Consider the following 25,118-nt stretch of genomic DNA (forward strand, 5'->3'; position numbering starts at 1 on the left):
TTTAAATTCCTGTGTGTTACTGCACTGTGTAAAAATGCCACTATTTATCCCTTCTGTGGGTGGGCATTTGGGTGGTTTCAAGTTGTTGGCTTTTGTGAATAAAGCTGTTATGAATATTATTGTACCTGTTTTGGTGTATATATTCATTCATTTTTCTTGGTTATATACCTTTAAATGGAATTGCTGGGTCATAGAGTGGGTTAACGTAGCTTTGGTAGAAATGCCAAATTTTCACAGTGGCTGTACCATTTTTCACTTCCACCAGCAAAGTATATGAGTGTTCCAGTTGCCGTCTTCTCTAACACTTCTTAGTCTTCAGTTTTAACCACTTGATAAGTATATATAGTTGATCCTTGAACAATGAGGAATTAGGGGCACCAGCCCCGCCACAGTCAAAAATCCCTGTGCAGCTATCTCTGCCGCAGATGCAGTGGAACTGATGAAAGACTCATCCAAGGACAGGAAGCAGAAGCAGTTTGGATAGAATCAGGGCACAGACCCTAGGTCTTCTGATTCCATGTGATCTCTAATCAAACAGATTTTCCCCACACTTAAAAATCTGTAAAATGAAAATACAGGTACTGTATTTATTGAAAAAAATCCACGTGTAAGTGGTCCTTGTACTGTTCAAGGAGTTAACTGTAGTCATGTTGTGGATTTTAGTTTCATTTCCCCGAGGGAATCATATGTTGAACACCTTTTCACATGCCATTTAAATATCTTCTTTTGTGAAATATCTGTTCATGCCTTTATCTCATTAAGAAAAATGGTTATGCCATTTTAACAATCTTGTGGGTCATTTTAATGGAGCTTTGGGAGGGAACGGGGCTAACTGTATGTGAGTAACCTGCCACCTTTAAATGGAAGTCAGGTAACTTTAAAGCTTCATTCAGATTTTTTTTTCTCATTTCTATTCTCCAATGTGTGATTCAACCTCATTTTTAATTAGCTGCTATAACCTGGAATTATAATGAATTTTAGAATGAGACACTTTTGTTCCAACCTTAAAGATACAGGAAATTTATTTCTTAGAAACTGGAACAAGAAAATTACTCAATAGATGTATTCTGGCTTAATCTCTTAATGTTTTTAGTTTAAAAAGATACTTAGGACCATGAGCATTATTTATTTATTCATTTAACAAATGCATATTGAGTGCTTTCTCTATGTCAGATCTGATGGTAGACTTTGGGAATACATCAGTGAACAAAATGGACAAGCAAGGCTCCTAGCCTCTGAAATATATTCAGGTGGGAGAAATTGATAACAAATAAGTAAACAAATAATTAAATAAGTTAATTAAAAATATTTTCCCTGTTCTGCAGAAATGGAGCAAGAGCCACGAGATGGAGAACCTGCTGAAGTTAAGATCATCAAAGAAGCATACAAGAAGGCCTTTTCATTTGTTAATAAGGGACTGAATACAGATGAGTTAGGTCAGAAGGAAGAAGCAAAGAACTACTATAAGCAAGGAATAGGATACTTGCTCAGAGGAATCAGCGTTTCATCATCAGATCCTGAACAGATAGGTCCTGGGTGGGAATCTGCTAGACAGATGCAGCAGAAAATGAAAGAAACACTACAGAATGTACGTACCAGGTTGGAAATTCTAGAAAAGGGTCTTGGCACTTCTCTGCGGAATGATCTTCAGGAGGTGCCCAAGTTATATCCAGAATTTCCACCAAAAGACATGTCTGAAAAGTCACTGGAGCCTCAGTCCTTTAGTTCACCTCCTCAGCACAGTGAAGTAAATGGAAATACTTCAGTTACAAGTACAGAGTCAGTTTCCGCACCTAGTGCTTTATCCTTCCCATCTCACGGTCACCCATCAGAAGCGCCTCCTGCCTATACTCCTCAGGCTGCTGAGGGCCACTACACTGTCTCCTATGGAACAGAATCTGGAGAGTTTTCATCAGTTGGGGAAAACTTTTACAGGAATCATTCTCAGCCACCTCCTCTTGAGACCTTAGGGCTAGATGCAGATGAGTTGATTTTGATACCAAATGGAGTACAGATTTTTTTTGTAAATCCTGCAGGGGAGGTTAGTGCACCTTCATATCCTGGGTACCTTCGAATCGTGAGGTTCTTGGATAATTCTCTTGATACAGTTCTAAACCGTCCTCCTGGGTTTCTTCAGGTAAGCCAAAGAAAAATGTAAAAATGTGTAAAATACATTATTTTTATTAATATTTATAATGTGTCTAAGTTACAAAAAGATCATTATAAGTTTTAGTTCCTTTTAAAATATATTTATGAAATTTATGAGCTTTGAACATTTATGTTTGTGTTTGGTAGCCTTTTCTTTTTCTTTTTTTCTTAGATGTAAAGTCTTGTTTTAGTATTAAATTTGTAATGACAGGACCCGAGAGGGACTGGAATATTCCTCCTTAGCTTCTAATTTTTTTATCTGAGGAAAAAAACTAAGAACTTTAATTTTAAAAGAGATTTATGTAATTCACGTGTGAATTCACTGTAGATTTCCATAAATGTTGTCAGGCCCCAGCTGAGGGGCTGAACTGGGCTAGATCTGAGCAAGGTAGGTGCTTTAGTCCAGAGTCCAGATGATGTGGTTTGGTTGCAGTACTGGTTATCTAGGTTGATTTTCTCTTTTGGTATCCTCAGAATTCTTATGCAGCTTTTACATGGATTCAACTGGAAAGTTGTTTAAAGGTAGATGGAGACCTTCTAGGGATGTATGAAGGAGATATTTTGGGGCATTGTTGAAAGGAAGACTTCATCATTGGACAGGAAGAATAGTGTGATCCCATAAGTTATTTTAAAAAAGAAGGCTTGAGGTTAAAAAGAGTAGGCTTATTAATTGGGATTGTGAGGGAGCTGCTAAAAGATACAATACTTTCTGCTGTTGTGGTAATAGAGGTGCACTGTAACAATGGAATTTAAAAAAACCTTCGGGGCCTGAGCTGTTGGAGGTGTGAGGAATTAACATCAGAAACACTCAAGTGGTTACGTGAGCCATTAAAATGACTTGTTCTCTAGTGAAAATTTGTCCTGTCCTAGTGCTTTTAATGTTATTTTTCATCTTTCCAATATCTCTTTATTTTGGGTCCTAAATAAAAAGTAAAGTCGTACCCAAAATTTGAGTCTTTTTAAGGGGCTCTCATTTACATGTATTCAGATGCTTGTAGCAGTGTCTTGAAAGGGAGTTACCATGTGTTCACTGAATACTTTTGTTGTGAAAAACAAACACTGAAACAACTAAGTATTAGATGTTAGATACAACTTCTTATGCTGCAAAAAAACACTATTGTTTTATTTAGAAAATTAGAAATTAATTTGGTTTTACGTAGGCACACTTAGAATTCTATGGCTTCTAAAACTATTTTTCTCTTGGCTTTAGTTTTAATATACTTTTTAAACCTGTTAAATTTGTAGTCAGTTTATACGGAACTTGGACATGAGATTGCCCTCTGAAAGTGAAACTGGGAGAAGTCAGCTTATGGTAAATGAGTTCACCAGTCTGTAAAATCTATCCTGAGAAAGGTCTATGAAGTTTTATTTGAGAAGATTTGAGAATACTCCATTTCAATGTAGTTAGTCTTAGAGAAATCACAGCCTAGTGAAAAAAACCTTTCCCAAACTTCAGTCATTTAAGTATAACCATGGTTTTTTTTTTGTCAAATTCATCACTTCTGTCACTTAATATTTTTATTTAAATGTCTCATATGTTAATTTTATCCTAAACAATAACAACTGTGAAATGGAGGGAAAGATGTTATTTTTTCCCTAATGCATATTAAAATACATAACTACTCAAATTTAAATAGTTTACGTATTACTTGAAGTCATTCCCTATACCACAGGTTATATATCATACTTTGGAAAATATAGCAATCAGTTTTATTGTAACTTGTCTGAAGCTTGACTTTTAGAAAAGTTGGAGAGTGGCTTTTGAGATGACAAAAAAGAATCCATAAAAATTTGGGAAATGTTTTCTAGGAAAGAATCAAATATGAGTACTCTGCTCCCTGCATGTTTGTAATGCTGTTGGTCAGAGATGACGGATATATACCAGAATTTTCCATTGTTTATGTGAAATCTTTCATCTCTTTGACTCATGTTCACCACACAGTATTTTGATAATAGATTGTTCTGCCAAGTTTCTTAATGTGAGGAAGACAGTGTCCAGGGAGAGAGGCATAGTTATATTCTGGTCACTCAAAGAACATATCTCAATGGAAATGAATATATTTGGATATTCTAATTTAAACTTAGTTTCTTCTGAATTTAGATCTCCAGGAGGTGAGCTTAATTAAGCTTTAGTGTGACAGCCTGACCTCCCTAGATGACGCTGCAAGGCAGTTTTGTGTCATTTTGATTTAACTTCACAATAGATAGTGAATCCATAAATGTAACTTAATGTTCTAGCTCTATCAGATCAGGTTGGGTTTAGTTTAAAAAAATTTATTCAACATTGTAAATGCTGGGTTTCTAATTATAATAATTGTTTAGCTCTCTGGTGGCAGATAACATGTGTTTTAACCCTGGCTCAGCTTTTTGGTTGCTGACTCAGAGCAACTTAACCTCTCCGTGCCTCCGTTTTCTTGTACATAAAATGACAATATTAACCAACTTCATGGAATAGTGAGGATTAAGTCAGTAAATACATGTGGAGTGCTTGGAAACAGTTGATTTTATTTATACAAACGGATAAATAATTTGAATTTAATTTACTTTGACCATTACTTATTTAAAGCTAACCTCGTTATTGATAACAGTGGACTATTTAAGGGCACCAGTTTTAAGACTGAATAATTAGTGCAGCAGCAACATTTTTAGCACAGTTCTGGTGAGTGGCTTGCAGGGAGATGAGACTAGCAAATGGCTGATTTTTATTGGAGGCTTATAGTGCTGGTGGTTCTAGAAGGCCTTATAAAATGCATTTCAAACTTTAAAATGTCTATTGCTGCTATAACAATATTTAAAACCTCACTGAAAACCTAAGTCTGTTCTTCGATTTTTTTTTCTTTTTAATTTATCTTCTCAGGTTTGTGACTGGTTGTATCCTCTAGTTCCTGATAGATCTCCAGTTCTTAAATGTACTATAGGAGCCTACATGTTTCCTGATACAATGTTACAAGCATCAGGATGCTTTGTGGGGGTCGTCTTGTCTTCTGAGTTACCGGAAGATGACAGAGAACTCTTCGAGGATCTATTAAGACAAATGTCTGACCTTCGGCTCCAGGTATTTTGTGTGATCACCTTTAGGATGAAAATCTGCTTTAACATAAACACTTGTGTTTTTAAGGAAAGTGTAATAAGCTCCAATGTGATCGGAGTTGGGAGATTGAGACTGTATAATTTGCTTGTGTGTTCACAAATACAAGTTGGGAATTGGCTGTAAACAGCTATGATTAAGATTGTGGGCTCTGGAGTCAAGATTGCCTGGATTTGAATTCAAACTCTTCCAGAAGAGCTGTTTAACTCAAGTCTTTGATCTTCTCTATACTTCTTGTCATAAAACGGGGATAACATCTTTGGGCTTCATTGGGCTGTGTTGAAGATTAAAAGTGAATACGTTAAGGCACTTATATCAGTGCTTACAAGTGGTAATGTTTTGTGAGTGTTGGCTCTTGTTATCACCACTGTCTTAAGGCTCAGTTGGAAAAGTAGGCTTATGGGACTGAAAGGTGAAGTGGAGGTAATTTCAGCATTAGCAAATGGGTTATGTTGGACATTTTAGGGGTATGATTGGCATTTTGAGGAAAAGATTTTGTTTGAAGGAATTATCCTTGTTCTCTTGGAAAATGAAGGCAACATAAAATGTTTTTTACAATATGGTTGGTCATCCTGTGAACTTGCCTTTTTTAGCCTGTTTCCTCTGCCCACGTGCTGATCTGTTACAGGGAGTAGAAATAGAGTATAATGGAGATACTTTCTTTAGGTGGTCTTGCCCATACTAATGTAAGACAAGAGGGGAAAAATATCTCCCATTGTGAATATGGACAGTTATCTAGGCTGAAGGAGATTGACAGCATGGTAGTATAATCTTTTATTTTCTTCTTCAGTCAGCAGATATTTAGAATTCATTATTTAACCAGGTACTGTGTTAAATGATGGGGTAAGAAGAAAGAGCAGGCGGCTATAAAGGTGCGTATAGAACAGCTCCTGTTCTAACCACAGTGCAGTATGATAGGTGGTGAAGAAAAGTGAAAGGAGGTCAGGGAAGAGTTCACAAAGCAGTTTCCTTTGAGTTCAGTCATGAAAGATTTGTTCCTGTTTTTTTTCAGAAAGTAGGATACACTTTCGAACCATACCTGTATTAAAAGGATCAGAGGTGATTGGAGCAGATCACCAGCTAAGTGGATGTGTATAGAGTCATCTCAGCATTAGGTTGTAAGAACTATGTAAGAGAATGACCTGGTGGTCGACGTGTTCTTGAGCATAGCCAATGCTAGACATTTAAGCTATGTTAACAGAGGCCATGATCCTCAAACAGAAGTGTGCATAGTCTCGGTGTACTCAGGAGAGGAGTTTACAAAGGCAGGAACGTGGTCAAATGGATGGGGGTTCAAGTCTAAGTTTTGCTGTCTGCTAGCTAAATGAAGTGACATTGTTAAGTATTCCAGGCCTTTTTTTTTTTTGGAGCTGTTTCTCCTTTCACCTCTACATTCATTTGACTTGTATTACTGGGCTCTAGGAAAGAAATTAAACTGACCTTTAGGTTATGTGTTTTCTTTCTCTGTTCAGTTTTATTTTTTGGTTGCATGTTACTTTTAGTTTGCTGTCTTGACCTGGAACCCCAAGAGTAAACAAAAGTTAGTTATTAGCTAAAAAAAAAAAAAAAAGTTAGTTGCTAGCTATAATTTTGACTTGTTTTTACTCTTAAGCATTCATTCAGCAAAGTATATGCAAGCAGAATACCTTTAGTATTATGTGCAAAAATGAAAAAACAAAATCAGTCTTCCAACAATGTGGAGTAGTTAAACTGGACATGCGTTTTGTTAATTGCCTTTAAACTCATTTAGTCTTGTATGTGTTTCCTAAAACTTATAATTTAATTAAACTCATGTAGCTGCATCTGATTTAATGATCACTTATACCGTCATCTGCTATAAGTTTATCTTTTGTACTTTGTCTTTTGAAATTTTCTTTAGGCCATATCCTGTGAACCAAAGACCTCAAAGGTTTGAGGTTTGGTGATGAGATAAAAATATAGAGAAGGAGTAACAAAATAGTTGTAAAACACTTGTTATTTGAATAGGCGTATTAGAGCATGGTGTACTGAAGCTTGGAGGAAATCTAAATTTGAGCTAAGCTTAGTCCTTTACTCCCTAGGCTAATTGGGACCGGGCAGAAGGAGAAAATGAATTCCAAATTCCTGGGAGATCAAGGTGCCCCTCTGACCAATTGAAAGAAGCCAGTGGCACTGATGTGAGACAGTTGGACCAAGGCAATAAGGATGTGCGTCATAAAGGAAAACGGGGGAAAAAGGTAAGTAAGTGAAAGATCAACAAGGTAGGAGTGTATTCTGTTCTAAGGGTACCTTTCACCAGTTTAAATTATTTGTAAGATCTTATCTCCATTTACTGCAAGCAGCTTGCAGATTCACAAAGTGTTCACTGGTAAAAATAATTAGAATCAGCTTTAATATTTTCCTAAATTTAAGAAATTTAAATTAAGTATTTGTTACTTAAACTATTTTAAAAGATATTCTGTGTTTTGGGGGATAGATTTTTTATTGAACTATTTGAAGGATTTTTATATTTACATAATGATGCATATACTTTTTTGTGTTACTGTCTGCCTTCCTGTGTACACCAGGATCTTTGGGGCTAGGTATGCTTTTCCCTACACTGCCATTTTTATTCAGTTCCTTATTTCTTCATGAGTAGTCAACAGGACAGAGAAAACGGGTTTTCAGAAATATATTTAGTAGTTTTTTCTTTCATCTCTTAGATTCTGAGTATATGATATGCTCGAAATGGTGAATTTAGATTAGAGTTCAGTAAATACTTATTGAGTGCTAGAAAGCTGAGCGTAGTGGGAAAAAGCTTAAATTTCTCATCTCAAAGTATTTACCATGTAGTGAGGAGGACAGATTAGCCAAGGGGTAATTTCTACCCAGTGTGACCATTAGATAAAAGTACATAGGCTGTACACTAGGTTGTACTTGCTGCATAATGTACAGGCTGACGTCATAGATGAGAGGTGTGGGAGGCAGTGAGAGAGGCCCCTCCTAGAAGGCATTATGGCTAAGATGAGTCCTGAAGATAGTATAAACACATGTATGAAGAAAGAAAATAACATTGTGTGAGTACTGGATTATAAACAGTTTGCTGGTGTTCATTGTTGTATTTTGTATTGTAAGTGCTTAGTAATTATCTTTGGAATTAATGACTGTCACACAAATACTCTGCTTTCACTTGCCATTTGTCACTGTGGGTTACGTTGAGCATCTTAGACTAGCTTGATGAGGACATTGGGGATCCAAAATGGAATTTAAAACTTCATTTTTTAAATTTAATTTCTTAGTTAAAAAAATCAAATTATATAAAAAGGTAGATACATTGAAAAACTTTATTCCCATCGTGTCCCTGCTTCTACATCTTGCCTCCTGCCCCTGTAAGTAATTGCTTTTATTAGGATCTTGTGTTTCTTTCCTGGGTTTTTTAGGCAGATAAAAACAGAGAAAATCTGTTATTATTTGTCTCCCTTTCTTATACAAAGGTAACATCATATAGAGTGTTCAATGTATATATTTTTTGATAGTAATCTGGGGTAAATAGAGAACTTCCTCAGTCTTTATTACAGCTACTTTGTATTTCATTGTATAAATATATCATAGTTCCTTCAATCAATCTCTTATTGAGGGGTATTTGGTGTGACTGCTGTTACAAACAGTGCTTTAGTGAATAACTTTGTAGAGCCATCGATTCATGCATCTATAGGTAATTTCATCAAATAAATTCTTAAAAGTGGGATTACTGTGTCAACAGATAAATACATTTGTGATTTTGATAGATTTTGCTTAATTGCCCTCCCTGGTGATTATACTGTTCAGCACTCCACGGTACTGTGTGAGAGTACCTGTCTCCCCACAACCTAGTCAGCAGAGTGGGTGGTCACTCTGTATTTTGGTGATCTGATGATGAGAAATTGTATATTGGAATTTATTAATTTGCATTTTTGATTTTATTATTAGTGAGGTTGAGCATCTGCCTAGAGGTTTCTTGAATTATGTTTTCTTTGTGATGTCTAATCATGTCCTTTATCCATTTTCTTACTGGGTTGCTAGTTCTTTTCTTCTCAGTTTCTGAGAGCTCTTCACATATTAGGGACATCAGCCCATTGTCAAGGATAGAAGTTGCAAGTATTTTGTTCAGTTCGTATTTAGGTTTTATTTATGAGTAGCTTTTCTGCCCCATGTAGAAGTTTTTGTTTTGCTTTTAATGTTGTTTTATATTTTAAGTGAAGTTGTGTTTGTATTTCTGTTAGGGAGTTTGAGTTTCAAGTTATTTTATAATATGAGGTCTGAATTAGCCTACTCATAAGTTTTTAGAATGAAAATAAATTTAACTTTGAGATTTTAGAGTGTTGGCCCTAGCTATAAAATTAGCAAAGTATAGGTATTTCTGTGTTTTCCATTTCCATTCAGATCGAATGGCAGATTTTGTGTTTATATATTTTTACTTGTTTTTACTTGATTTCTATCAAAACCAGTTCATTTGGATACATTTTCCTTTACTGATTCAGTGATTTAACAAAAATCTTTTAACTTTACTGAGTACTGGGTGTATACTAATATCTAGGGGATGATAGCTCTATGAAGGAACTTAGTCTAATCAAGAAAAGAAAAAAGTTAGTCAATTTTTAAATATGATTTAATGAGTGCTGTATTGGCAATATGTTGGTATTTAAATCTTACTTACCAGGGGGACCTTACATAAGACCAGCACAGTTTTCAGCTCAATGGCAGTTATGGTATTGAGCTTTATGTAGTAAAATGTACTGATAACTAAGTTGGCTGGAAATATTTTCATTAATTACTATTTGTTGGCTTAATATTTTATTACAAAATGCTTATGATTTTCTCCCTGTTAGTATTCATTGTTTCACATTTTGAAATATTTTTATTATTTAGGCCAAAGGTACTTCAAATGAAGACGTTAATCTGAGTCACACTGTACCCTGCGAGCCTGTTTCAGAAGAAAAAACGAAGGAATTACCTGAATGGAGTGAGAAAGTGGCTCAAAACATCTTGTCAGGTAGTACAGTCATTTTTTCCCGTATAATGTGAAACCTTTGGATCACATTACAGAATATTTAGATAATATTTTATATTTTGGTTCTAAATGATCAATTTATAAATACTTAAAAATAGAAGGAACAAGTGTCTTTGAATATCACATCATCATACTGTGGAAGTTCTTCTCAGTGTATTATCTCTGTTTCACAGTCTTGGGAAAATTAGTAGTGAAAAGCTTTAAGAATCTCCAAACTTTCAGAATAGTTATGAACATAAAATTAGTTATTTTCCTTTGAAATTGTCTCTTAGTCTTTTTCTTTCCTCCCCTTTTCCCCTTCTTCCTCCATCAAAAAATGATATTCATCCATCTTTGGAAGCAAAGCAGCCCTCCTTAACCACACAGCAGTACAAGCATGAAAAGATCTGAGAACTACAGCAAAACTCCTTGGGAAGTAGGCCCTACTATTTAATTATGGTTAGAAAGGGCTTCCGATCATTTATTTTAAAACCAGAATGATCATTACTGACACATATATTTATACTTCAATTGGTTAACATTTTAACTTTTCAACTGTAGTAGCTCTCAGATTGAGACCTATTTGGTTTTCTAAAAAACATTGCCAGTCGTTATACCGTAAGTCAAATTCATGACCCAGTAGGGGATTTTGACTATTATTTGAAAGACTGTCAATACAGGTTTCCATCTCTGTACGAAAAACCCATTAAAATAATACAGGTGTCTGTAACAGAGGAAATCTTCAGCATGAAAAATCAATAAACTAAGTGAAATATAATTAAGTAGATAGGAACAAAATATTTTACCCAGTGTCAAAGAGCTGCTTGAGACAAGTAGAAAAGATAAAGCCAGATTTTCGAATATAAGTGTAACAGTTAAAATTGACCTTTGAAAGAAACTTTTAAAGAAGTTGTAAAGAAAAAACCTTCACTATTACTACCTTACCCCTGACTTTACAGGCTGCTAAGCTTTTATTGGGTCAGTATTCAGAAAACTTGCCCTTATCCACACATATGTGGAAAACTAAATTCAGAGGTAATTAAGTTTTTTGAGTTTATACTGTTACAAGATTGTATACTATCCATGTGTAACAAACCATCCCATACTTACTGCCTGAAACAACGAACGTCTGTTCATGCTTACGAATTCCGTGGGCCGAGTATCCTGAAAGGCGTAGCAGGGACAGGTGGTATCTGCTTCATGATGTCAGAGCCTTAGGCCTTCGCTAGGAAGATTCAAAGGCTGACTGGTGACTCAGTAGCTGGGGGCTGGAGTCTCATGCAGGCTCCTTCAGTCACACATCTGGCATCTGGATTGGGAGAGGTCAGAATCTAGGACTGCCTGCACACGGCCTCTCCACGCCCCTTGACTTCCTCACAGCATGGCGGCTGTAAGCTTATCTGGCTTCTGCGCAGTAGCTCATGGTTCAGGTGTGAACGGTCCACCAGATGGGCAGAAGCTGCATTACCCTTTCTGACATACTTTTGGAAATTTCCAGTATTATTCCTTATAAGCAAGTAACAAGCCTGCCCAGATTCAAAGGGATGTTACATAGACCGCAGTTCTCAGTGGGAAGAATGTCAAGGTCATGTTGAAAGAATATGTGGAATAGGAGTTACTATTTTTGGCCATCTTTGGAATGTATCACATGCCGCAGAATCTCAGGCCTCTAGGTACTGCACAGATTCCACGTACTGGTTCTTCTCAAAGAGGTAGAGTGCCCTGAGAGCCAGCTAATCCCGAGGAGAGCTCTTCTCAGAGATTTCAAAAGAACTCTGGCAGTGCATCATTTGAAAAGAAGCAGAAACTACGTTCTGGTGACATTTATAGACCTTCTTTACTACTTGGGACCTCCAGTGTCTTCAGGCTTGTAGCTTTTTTGCTTTTCATCCTGTACCTCAGGGCAGGGTTCTAGCAATAGCGCTAATAGTCAGTAATGTTAAAACCTCTTAACTGCCAGTCAGAATAGTGTCTGCTTATGTGCTTTTTAATAGGTAGAATGAAAAACGAGCTCACCAAACACTTAAGGTACAAGTAACAAAGAAAGATGCAAGAAATAGCTAAGATTTACTCCAAGGAAAACTATCTTATCTGTCAAGAGACTATTTCTGCCTGACTCATGCAGGCTTTGTACAAAGATGAGTAACCAGGGATCTGTATTGAGCTCATTCACCTTCGCCTGAGGACGAGTAAAGATCAGTAAAAGCTACAGTCTTAACCTTTTATGAATGTAAAAGGTGAAAAAAGTAAAATAACTTTAAAATTTATACATGTAGGATACTGACTTAAGAAGCCTAGGCTTAACACTTTAAGAAGGCAGCTGCCAAACATTTTAGATGGAGTAGTCTGGTAAGCTAATTTGGGAGGAGCCCGAGGATTGGTGACAGTAGACTGAGTAGAGTCCCCACTGGGTTAGGTTTGAGTTAGGTCATTTTCAGTCATCTGCCAACCTCTCATTTATTCAGCCTTCATTCTCTGCCTGCTGTATCTCAGCATTAATTGAGTGTGTGGATAGAATAGATCTATGCCTGGCATTACACAGCCCATGTAAAAGATCTTAATGGCTATCAATGAAATACTACATTTTCTTACCTTCTATTGCCACCTCTACAGATTTAATGCATGAGCTGTATTATGTTCTCCCGTGGTGACGGCTTGTTTATTATTTGCATTTAGTTTTTCTCTTTATTAGTCCTGTGATACTTCATTTATCTCATTTCCATTTATTTTTCTGAAAGTCTCCACCCCTCTTGTGTGATGTAGTTTCATTGTAGGAGTATAGTCTGCTTGAGCTCTCCTTTGTTCATTGTCATTTATTTTATGATTTACTAGTCTTCCTTGAACTTCAAGTTCAGCTGTTTTTTACTTAACACTTTTCAAGCTATCAGTTAACTCCAAAAGCACATATATATTTTTTCTTGTTAGACATTTTCAATCCCTTTATTGTTAGAGAAACTCCTGGCTGAAATCTGTTTGCCTGGGTTTCAGACCTGATCCTCTCCCAAGGGTTGGACAGTAGGGACAGGGTTGGAGCTGGAGGTGGACATGTTGTCTGAAACAGGAAGAGAAGAAACACATCAGTTCTTCTAATCAGTTACCACTTGGCACTTTTCATTAGCATTTTTAAATAAATGGGTATGATCTTCCCTCCATCAATGAATGCCTTCTTACTCACAGCTGAAGTAATTACGTAAAAACCATAACACAGACCTTGGGAGAACATACTTAAGTATTTTTAAAAGCCCGTTGTTTCAGGGTATAACCCAAAAGGAGATAGTTAAAATTGTTAGCTCTCCCCAGGGGAGGGTTCCTTTTAGGGGAAACTGTTCTCCTATTTATTTTCTTGATTCTCCTGTCTCCTCCCTCCTTTCCCCACATGCCCTCTGGCTCAAGGCCTTTCTCTTCTAGAGAAGTCTGTCATCCTGCTTTCTTTCTGACAGTCTCTTTCATTCTTGCTGCAAGAAGCATGAGCGAAAAAGCAAAGGGCTAGGGCCTCCTCTCATGAGAAATACCAAATCATCTAGGCCTCTCAATTTTCTTCTCTCATATTTTTTATCTCCTGAATTGTTTGGGAGTTCTTGTGTCTGTCTGTGTTCAGGTTTAAGTTGTGAATTAAAAAGGAGATCAAGGGATTTGGGATCAAGGAAGCAGCAGGGACACCTGCCCTTATGCCTGTGGCCCAAAGCAAACAGCAGGGGTTCTGCCTTGGTGTTTGAGATAAAGGTGGTTGTTTCTGGTTTGCATGGTTTGTGTCTATCTCTCTCAAGACTTATGGGGGAAAACTGGTGCCTGGATAAGGCATAAAGAACAAAGATACCTGGGTCCTCTAGCCAAATACCATATTAATGGCACCAAACCCCAAAATTAACCCCTAACAGTAGTGTAGTGTGCCAAGTGAAGTATAGAGATACCTACCAGTTGTAGTGACAGCATGGATTAATACAGAGCTGTTACTGAGTGATATGTGAAGTACTGAAAGATGAGTTTACTTAGAAAAGGCATATATTCCAGGCAGAACACTGTAAGTACAAAGTTGGCTTGAAAATTTATGGCATGTTTGGGATCTGAACATTGAAATCTTTGGGGTTTTTTTTTCCTATTGATCAATTATTTGTTAAAGTGTTTAAAGGTAAAATCAAGCCTAATTTTGTGCAATTTAAAATGTTCCTTTAAAAAGGTGCTTCCTGGGTGAGTTGGGGTTTAGTCAAAGGTGCTGAATTTACTGGCAAAGCCATCCAGAAAGGTGCTTCTAAACTCCGAGAACGGATTCAACCAGAAGAAAAACCAGTGGAAGTTAGTCCAGCTGTGACCAAGGGACTTTATATAGCAAAGCAGGCTACCGGAGGAGCAGCAAAAGTCAGCCAGTTCCTGGGTAAAGTAACTTTAAATGACTTTATTTCTTTTAGTTAAAAATAATCTGTTAGTCCAGGTTAATCTAAATCTGATTTAACTTTAAAAGTAAAGAATTAAGACAGAGCAGTTTTGCCTTGCTTACTCATGATGGGATCTGTAGACCAGCAACATCAACCTGAGAGCCTTAGAAATATTTTAGGTACTTGGCACACTGATGGATTCAGAATCTCCATTTTTACAAGATCGCTAGGTGATTCTTACTGCCTATTAAGTTTGGTAAACACTGATTAAGGATTGTTTTGATGTGTTGGAGAGGCGAGTGTCTGTGCCTTTGAAAAGGAATGTATTTGCTGTTCTTGACTATGACAGTTCTTTTAAGGACAGCTCGCTTCATAGCAGTTGAGAGTCAAGCATGAGGGATGTATCGTTCTGAATAAAGCTGACTTAGTGACTCTGGTGTCAGCCTTCCCTGGGAATAGGCTTCTCACCCCTTTCCTTTGAGAATCACAGCTCTTAAGTTTGGTGTTTTAAGATAGTCTGATAACTCCTTAATGGATTGTCATTAAATTTAGTAAAATTATCTTTTGGTATTCTTTTGAATTAGATTTTTTGGTTTGTTTACTTTTATATAGACTTAAATACTTGAACTATTTCAGTGAATATTTGCTGATTGTGAGAAAAAATACAAATAAACACTTAGCTAAAAAACATGAAAAGTGGACGTACTAGTCTTGCATGGCAGCAGTCAGATGGAAAAGGTGGATGATTTTATTTTCTTCTAAGCAAATTGCCAAAAACATATTTAAGAGGCAGTAAGCTCTGCAAACACATCCTTTTACCAAACAATAGCATTTGGTTGAAAAATAACCAGCCTTGTTTTCAACCTTAAATAGGAATGGTAACATTATACAGTAAAACAGTTTTAGATGCTCATGGGAGAATTCTGCTAAATAAGAATGATAAAATCATGGGGAGAATACTTTTTTTCTAATTTTTTTTTTATGGTTATATAGTTGATGGAGTTTGTACTGTAGCAAATTGTGTTGGAAAGGAGTTAGCTCCACATGTCAAGAAGCATGGAAGCAAACTTGTTCCAGAATCTCTTAAAAAAGACAGAAATGGGAAGTCTACACTGGATGGTGCTATGGTTGTAGCAGCAAGTAGTGTTCAAGGTAAATAAAGGTTCAGAAATTTAGGAAGGTCTGTTTGCTTAGGGCTAGTTTTACTTACTTTTGAATGTATTTGCAGGATTTTCAACTGTCTGGCAGGGATTGGAATGTGCAGCTAAATGCATTGTTAACAATGTTTCAGCAGAAACTGTACAAACTGTCAGATACAAGTAAGTTGCATTTTATCATTTTAATAACTAAATACCTTGTAGCATTTGTAAAACTCTAGGACAGTTAAAATGTGTAGTTAATCTTACTAAGTATCTGATAAAATGATTTTTAATTGATATTTTTAAACAGGGAGAAGAATAAGTTTTTTAGCAAATTAATAGAATTACTGTGACTTTGCCTTATATTGTTAATTGTTATAAATATTTGTTCATCATTAATGCAAAGAATATATTTAATTTTTTAAAAAATACCCAGAGTTTCTGTATAGCTTATTATTTAATTTTTTTTCTGATGTACAGCATATTTCAGTCATCCATATACATGCATATATTCATTTTCATTCTTCCATTCTTTTTCATTATAGGCTATATAAGATATTGAATGTATTTCCTTGTGCTAAACATATAAACTTGTTTATTTTTTATATAGTAGTTAGTATCTGCAAATCTTGAACTCCCAATTTATCCCTTCCCATCCCCTTAACCCCCCGCTAACCATAAGTTTGTTCTCTATGTCTGTGAGTCTGTTTCTATTTTGTAAATAAGTTCATTTGTCTTTTTTTATATTCTGCATACAAGTGATATCATATGGTATTTTTCTTTCTCTTTCTGGCTTACTTCACTTAGAATGATGACCTTCAGGTCCATCCATGTTGCTGCAAATTGCATTATTTTACGTTTTTACTGCATGTTCTTGATGAGTGATGTTTGCCTATAGTTTTGATGGGAAAAACTTGAATTATAACTAAGCTGTTGTACTTTGTTAATACTGGTCTCTTATATATACAAAGAACTTCAAATTTTGTCATACCTTATTTGAATCTACCGCTGTGCCTTTGTATTGGGATGGACAGATGGTATGAGAAGACATACCACTAAGAAATGCAGAGGCGTAGAGATGAATGATTTGCCCAGGCACCTCTGATAAGTGGTATGAAAGACGAGACTGAAGAACAGGATCTCTGATTTTAGCCCTTTATCCTGTCTTAGAGGTTCTAGAAGGCTACAAATTAAATTCACTGTGAAGGACTTGAGTTTCTTTCTTAGCCTTTAATTAGTTTAGATCTTAATAGTTAATGTTTGTTTAGAAAGAAAAAAGTAATATTGATGGCATTCTGAACTCTTGGTTGTGTTAATTATTTACTCACTGGCAATATTTGAGTTCATACTTATGTGTCAGACATTGTGTTCAGTGCTTTCCATATTTAATCTTTGACACTATTATCTCCATTTTGTAGATGAAAAATCAGAAGCATAGGATGTTGAATATCTTGTTAAGGATTGTACCCTTAGTAAGTGATAGTGTAAGCTAAGTCTCTCTGTCATGCGGTGTCATGGAACAGTGCTGGGCCACCACTGTCCTTGGTGGGATGTCTGTGCAAGTTTAGTGTCTAGAGTTGTTTCCCACCACTATCTAGCATGTGTTTAGACTTCCACAGTAAACTACCTTTGGTTTAGAAAATACACACTGAATTTCCAGCCTAAGTTGATTTATCTGCTCAGTCTGAGGCATGCATACCTTTAAATCAGAGCAGCATGGCACATCATCTTGAAGTGTCAATTTTACCAAAAGATTTGGAAAAGAAAATACAGAGTAGATCTGAAATTTTGATGGGAATGTAAAACCCAGTACTCCCAGCTCACTTCTTGCTACTCGTAGCATTGCCCTCTAATACTCACTCTTTGTTACTGCCTTTCAGGTGACTTTGATGGGTCAGTAGTAATTAGAAAAATAGTTTCTTTTGCTGCAAGAGCAGGAGAAAGTCAGAAGTGTCTTTTAGACCAAAAGTGGATTATTTAATGAAAAAAATGCATATCTAAGTACAATTAAGTAGAACCTTATTAAAGGTTTGAGATTCACATAACTAGAAAGTACAGGATTTTGGTGTAGATTTTGTATTTCTGGTCCTTAGTGAGGAGAACTTAATATGATAAATAGGGTATTTTAACAGTGGTTCTGAGCTCATTTATTTCTATTATGGTGTATATTGCTATTTTTATCCTTTCCTCCAAAGATTCGTGGAGTTGAAAAAAAGCATGTGAGAAGTTATTTAAGTAGGTTTGTATTTCTAACTATAAGAATACTTTAGTCATAGCAGTAACTTAATTAGAAACTTGGAAAAATGGGAGGGGCAGTAGGGAATAACAAGTTTTGTCCAAGAAATACTGTTTTCTCACTTATGCATAATCTGACTCAGAAGTAGAAATTGCATTTTAGGAGAAGAAACTGCAAGTATTAAACCAGTAATAACTCAGTGAAATTTATCACTGAAGAATTGGAAGAGCTGAATTTAATTTAGTTCTCAATAATTTACATAAATTTATATTTATTTACATTTATAAATGTACATTTATTTACACAATGAAAAGCATTTAATGAGAATGAGCATTTGTGTTTTTCTACTCTAATCCAATTGATGATCATATAATAAAGGTTTATTATTTTTTAAAAATTTGTATTCTTACTTCCTATAAGAAGTTATTCCCCCAGTTAGTGTTTCAAATCTGCCTTAATTACATGCATTATGCTTAGGAAAAAAACACGTATAAACTTCTTTATCTGATCTCTGGTGGCATATAAGGCAATACGGAGGACTTTTTTTCATTCAGGTACATTTAAAAGCAGATTGTGTTAGAGAAGTGTATTTTCCATGCCTCTTAATGGTTTTGATTATGATTCAGGACTATGTTCATTGATTATGAATGATTTATCTAAGGATCTATATAATTAATTACACTCCTAAAGTTTTTAGATAAATTTATAGGAAATATTAAGACTTCATTTTTGTCAGTTACATTAATACTTCTGTCCTATTTTAGATTTAGGAACATGAAGGCCTACAGGAATAATGAAAAGCAATAAGTAACTTTAAACCTGCTATAATTAACTGCAGTATAGTATCTATTAAATAATTTGTCACTCTTCTACATAGCTTCTGAATTTCACCTTTAAGCTCCATTTTTTTCCACTTTAAATTGTTTAGAGGAAAATAATGTAATTTTAGTAAGTTAGGTGCATTTTTGTTTTCCCCTCAGTAATATTTTATCTTAGAATACATATTTGTGAAGAATAAGCTTAGCAAAAATATTTTTCTATAAGGAATTTGCTCTTTTAAGGTATAGTATTTTACTGAATTCTAATTAAAGGGGATTCCCTTTAGGGATTAAAATTCCCCTTAAATTTGCACTGGGTGAAGGGACAAATTCAAATCCATTTGAGAGTATCTCCTTTGGCAGATGTCATATTACCCAAAACCAATGCTATTTCACATCTACTCAGAAGTTTAACAGTTCTGTGTATATTATGGTTTCCAGATCCTTCATTCATCAGTGTTCTCAAAATATGAAACCCAGAATTGAATGTAATTCTCCAGAGGTGTTGAGACCAGATTAAATACAATGGGATTTGCCTCCCTTGTTTTGGTCATATTTAGCGTGTGATAACTATGGCACACAAGACAAAGATTATGTATCTTTTTAGTTGCTCTTACTTTATTGACCCATATCAAACTTGGATTTGTTTTATTTTTTTAATGAAACTTTTATTTTAAGTCGGGACCTTTGTCTTATTTTGAACAATTGATACTTGTACCTAAATAAGAACTTTACATTTGAACTTGTTTAATTGTACTTTGTTGATTTTGATCCATCATTAAGTCTGTCCCTTTGGCTTCAGATTTTGATGTGTGTCATATTAATTAGCCTTCCATTTTGTGTTATCTGTAGATTTAAAAGACATACCTTTTTTACATCTACATTTTTTCCCCACAGTTTTTCGCAAAGTCTAATCACATGCTTAACTGTTAAAGCCTTTCCTCCCGGCTTATATTGCTCCAAGATTTAATGCTTATTAAGATTGGTGGGTCAGCTGTCTACAGCTCTTACCGTATTGTCATTTTTCACCTTTCAGTTTTGTCTTACCGGATCCTTCTCAGGGTGGTTGTTTTCCACACCTAGTTGTTAAATGTTGGTTCTAAGGTTTTTACTCCATACTCCCTTTTCTACTTTTTGTGGATGTCATCTATATCTGTGGCTACAATTACCACCTGTATCTCAGGAACTCTCAAATCCATGTTTCCTCTTACCTTTTAATCTTCAGGCTCATACGTTCCACTACAGCCATTCAGTCACCAAGTCTATGTTGTTTTTTTATTTCCATCCCTTTCACTCTAGCCTCATTACCACCAGAATAGATTTTCATTTTTCATCCAGCTCACAACTTGTTTCCTAACCAGTTCCTCTGTCTCTGGTCACTTAAACCCTTACAGCTCACGATGCAGTCTGCATTAGATCTTTCTAAAACAAAGATTTGGTTGTGCCATTCTCCTATTTGATTTCAAAATAAAGTTTAAATTCTTCAGCTTTACCTACAAGATTCTTCATAAATTAGCCACCACCCGTCTGCCCTTGATAGACTAATAATATTTCTATGTAAAATATTTAAGGTTAATATTTCTGAGAACAGTCCTGAAGGCTGCATGTAAATTGAATTTTAGGCAGATTTATTAGAAAGTTGTGACTGAAATTTTGCTATAATTAGTGAAATCTAGCATCAGTGCCAGTGTGCTGTTTTGGTTTATAGTACTGAATGCACTGGAGAATTTACTGAAAAGTCTCATTCAAATTGAAAATTGAATCCCACTGACTGACTTAGAGTGTTCTTTATATTCATTTTTTTTTTTTACTATTATTCAATTGGTAGTGTTACTCAGTATGTAAAATCAGGGTACCAAGGCAGACTCCTTTTTCAGTACATTATTAAAAACAATGTGGTCTTTAGAATTGCAATGCATGTAGAAATACCATGAGTGCAGTTAGAGGAATTGGAATTAGGAAACATTCCAGATACTCAGAAGTGGAAGTTTATGAATCTGGAGGATTTCCCGTACTTGAAAACACAGATATGGTCACATTCTTAAGTTACTATGTCACTTCCTTGCAGCTAACACAGTCCTGGAGAGAGAAGGCCTGAGAGAAGCCTGCTTGCGTTGTGGGCACACTTCCAGTGCTGAAACTGCCACTGCCCCTTTTTCTCTCTGAGTCTTAGCCATTTCCACCTGGTGATCGCGTTTGTGCCTGGGGCGTGGTTGACTGTGAAGAAGGCCCCATGTCTTCTGCAACATCAGCAAATCCTGTGGAACGCTGAGGGGTTGCAAAGCAACAGGGACTGGCAGAAAATAGAATTTTTTCTGTCGGGTAAAATCAAGAGTGGCACAGATGTCAGCTTTGATAGGTGTAGGCTGTGCTGTGCTCTGGCTGGTTAAACATGAGGCGAAGGGCAGAATGAAATGTCATTCAGGAGCACAACAAGACTGTTGCATGTATTTCTAGCAGTGCAGCTGGGAAAAAACCAAGCATAAACAAGCCAGTAGGATCACAAACCACTGTTCTAGGCCAGGCTAATAATAATAGAGGACTTGTTAATTCAGAGGACAGGTCCAGTGTTAGTGAAAAGTGTCCAGATACCAGTCACAAAGCACATAGGAAATTTCAGTGTGTCCTGTAGAAAACTGTAAAATTTTGCCTTTTTGTTCTTGTTTGTTGTTTAAGTGATCCTCTATTTGGGGAAACTTATGAACAAGAAAAGCTTTAAAAGCCTAGTACTTAAAGAAGGTAAAGAGACAAGAAGTAGGGTAGGTTTTAGTGTCCTTATATAAGATCTCAAATTGTATGTTCTATGGAAATGGTATTATAAACACCATCAGCAGTATTGACTGTGGTCAGTAATGACTACTTTTGTATGGACTTCATAATTTCCCAAGCCCTTTTTTATTCAAGTGATGCTCAAGAAACTCTGAGGTGGGATAGAATAGGACTTACCATTTCACTCATTCAGCAAATACTAGATGTCAGGTACTGTTCTAAGTACTTAAGATGCATTAATGAATAAAGCAAAGAGTTGCTTCTCTAATGGGGTTTATATTCTGGTGAGACAAACAATAAGCAAAGCAAAAACAGTGGGTGTTAAAAAGTTACACAGTTTGTAGCAGGCATTAAGTTATAGAAGAAAGCAGTTTAAGGGAGGATTGATTGCCAGCCAGGTGGGGCATGTGGGATAAGGCTATGAAAATAGGATAGACACAGAGGATAAGAGCTGACTTGAAAAAAGTGAGGCAGTTAACCATGTGGATACCTGGAGTGAGAGTAGTCTAGGCAGATACCAGCCAGTGCAAAGGTCACAGGGCGGCACACGTGTGCTTGGTGGGTTCAGAGAACAGCAAGGCGGCCAGGGAGTCTGCAGGAAGTGGAGTGGAGTGAGGAGGAGTGTTGTAGAATCTCTGCTTAAAGGCAAACTCAGATTCCAGTAGTTCAAAAAACTATACCAAAGTCTAGTTAAGGTAGAACTCAAAACCATGTATAGTGACTCTCAATTCTTTGTGTCCTACAGTTGTTTCAATGAAAATGCTCTTAATATTTCAGGAAGATAAAAAAGGAAATAATGACTAACAACCTTGATTACAATTTACATTTATTCTTCAACATAAACAGTCTTCATTACATTAATCTCAGCCTCAGTTTATTGTCACAGTGTTTTTGCTAACAGAGAATACAGCCTTGGCACAGTGTGATTTTATTCTTTACTGTGTTTTAAATTATTAATTAAATTGAACTTGACCTTTGATTTTGCTTTTCAAGGATAACGTGACTTATTTAATACTAATTCAGAAGACTTTAATTTATGTTTGTAATCTCATCGTACTTTCTTTCTTTAAAGATATGGGCATACTGCAGGAGAAGCTACACACAATGCAGTAGATTCTGCCATCAATGTTGGTGTAACTGCCTACAATATTGACAACATTGGCATCAAAGCAATGGTGAAGAAAACTGCAAAACAAACGGGACACACACTCCTTGAGGACTATAAAATAGTTGATAATTCTAAGGGGGAAAATCAAAGAGGAGCAAGTGTAAGCATGAAAGGGGAGAAAGATGAGCAGACAGAGGACCTAGAGAAGAATGGGGCAAAGAAGACAGACAAATGACGGAAGTGCTGTGAATTGCCTATACCAAAGCCTTACAGATGGATGCAGTTTTGTTAGGCACGTGTGGAATTCTGCACAGATTAACCAGGATTTTTAAAATGTATTCATTCCTACAAAGTGACTATTTCCAAAGCTCTTTATAGCATGTATCCTACTTACAAGGCAAAGAATCAGTATTCTTGGATCTCACCTTTAGAAATAGTTACACTCTGATTTTTTCCCTAAATGTGGCTAAAATATTTTTGCAGTTAAAATAAGAATAATAGATGTGCTATATAAACCTTATTAAACCTAATGTTAAACTATTTTTGTATTTGCTGTCTTTTAGAAAGCAAAGTAGGAAATTATATATTTACATAAAATTTGGCGTTCCGTAATCTTAGTTCTATTTGTATTGGGAAGAGTAACTTAAAATTGTGTCCTCTTTTTGCACTAACTGTGGATTTTTTTTTAGGTGCTTGTTGGAATTTTCAGTGTATAAGCTAAGCAAAAACTGTAATCATAAACTAAAAGAATTATAACATTTAAAAGACTTTCAAAACAAAGAATAGACTAATCATGAAAAATAAAATGTTCTATAAAATTATGTTAGCTTATCTCTTTGTTAGGAAATATGATGGTCTTTTTGATTTAAAATGAATACAAATAGATTTTTAAGTCTGGATTTAGACTGTAATAGATTGATCTATTAGGAGCCTAGGAAATTTGGGGGTATGGTTGGTACTGTATCTAAATTCAAAGCAGCGTAATCGGACAAAAAAGTAATCACTTTTACCGTGTCTACTTCTGTTAAGTTTTTCAAAAGGCTAAAATTTAATACGAGCTCAAATATAAACAGTTGCATTTATGGATGGTAAATAATTTTTATTTTGGGATTTTAGTTATTGGAATTTTATATATTAAAAAGCCGATAAATTAAATTATTAGAAAGATTTTATTCAGTTAGGCTAAAAAAATGTGAAGATTTTAGGCTTAAACAATGGTGGGTGGGCAGAACAGTGTCCACTTTGGCAGAAGACAGGATATTCACAGACCTATAAGCTACAAATATGTAAGTAAATAGCTAATGGCATTCTGTTTTTATTTAGTGATTTTAAAAGGCTGGTATTGGTTTTCATAGTATAGTCTAATACTTCTGAACCTCCAGTTGCTGTTCTAATCTTTCTGAACTTCCAGTTGCTATTCCGTTTATTAGACTTTATTTGAAACTAAAGAATGCACTTTGTGAATAAACTGTCTTTGAATTACTTGGCCTCAGATACATTCACAGGTTTGTGTTTGAGAACTGAACAGGTTTGAACACAGAATTGGTGGAGCTTTTCCCTAGGGCCAAGGATAATGTACTAGTTGTTAAAATGGAAATAAAACTGGATTGGTAAATAGCTTCCAGTCAGTCTCTGCCTTATTTAGGTTTAGGTAGAATTGAGACAGGAAGGAAAGGGGCAGGGCACAGCCATATGACACATCAGTTAGCACCAAGATGGTGATAGATCTGACTTACAGTGGACCTTGAACGTCATTATATGCTCACTGTAAAATAATAGCATGGTAAATGGCACTCCCACAGGTGCCATGACAATTCAAAGCTAACCATGAAAGGTCAAAAAGAAGGCAGTGGCTCAATTCCTGGGAATCCCCCCCTCTTCCCCAGAGTGGCTGGAATAATCCTTCACTTGTTAGCAAATGAAATAACCGAACCCATTAAAAACTAGCAAAATAGCACTGCATGGCCTCTCCACCTTCCTAGATGGCCTGCACTCTTCTATGGAGTGTGTTTCTACTTTGACTTCAAACACTCCCCCACCTGCCCACCTCATGGCCTCTCGGGCCTTCTGAGATGGCTGACACTCGGTCTACGGAGTGTGCATCTCAGAATAAATTTACTTTCACTCAACTATGGCTCGCTCTTGAATTCTTTCCTGTGGGAAGCCAAGGACCCTCACTTGATGGGGCACATCCCAGGAACTTGCCTGGGACCTAGAACATGGCCATCCTCTCATGCCCCATTTTTTTCTGTATCAGAATGACAAATAGTGGAGCCAAAATATTTAAAAATTACCTTAGAGCAGAAGTCAGCAAAATTGGATTTGTCAGCAGGAATCTAGTTGTCCATTTCAGTTCATTCCACTCTGTGCATGTGGTCGTGGGTTGCCTTTTCAGATCAATAGCTAGACAAAATTTTGGTAAGTATAGCTTCTATATTATTAGAGTTCTCCA

General features: G+C 36.0%; 1 protein-coding gene across 3 annotated transcripts in view; it reads left to right on the forward strand.

Annotated features, from left to right (window-relative positions):
• The window catches only part of SPART (spartin), a 45,862-nt gene extending 21,579 nt beyond the window's left edge, over positions 1-24,283 (forward strand). For all 3 annotated transcript variants that reach the window (XM_010993952.3, XM_031465898.2, XM_031465899.2), the window contains 8 exons: positions 1,326-2,137; positions 5,006-5,203; positions 7,297-7,452; positions 10,103-10,226; positions 14,401-14,595; positions 15,590-15,748; positions 15,825-15,915; positions 22,631-24,283. In XM_010993952.3, coding sequence (XP_010992254.3) covers positions 1,326-2,137; positions 5,006-5,203; positions 7,297-7,452; positions 10,103-10,226; positions 14,401-14,595; positions 15,590-15,748; positions 15,825-15,915; positions 22,631-22,901 — 2,006 coding nt within the window. In that variant the 3' untranslated portion in view covers positions 22,902-24,283. The remainder of the gene's footprint in view (positions 1-1,325; positions 2,138-5,005; positions 5,204-7,296; positions 7,453-10,102; positions 10,227-14,400; positions 14,596-15,589; positions 15,749-15,824; positions 15,916-22,630) is intronic.
• Positions 24,284-25,118: the final 835 nt, after the last annotated feature.

The sequence above is a fragment of the Camelus dromedarius genome, chromosome 13, assembly GCF_036321535.1.
Source record: "Camelus dromedarius isolate mCamDro1 chromosome 13, mCamDro1.pat, whole genome shotgun sequence".
Taxonomy (NCBI): domain Eukaryota; kingdom Metazoa; phylum Chordata; class Mammalia; order Artiodactyla; family Camelidae; genus Camelus; species Camelus dromedarius.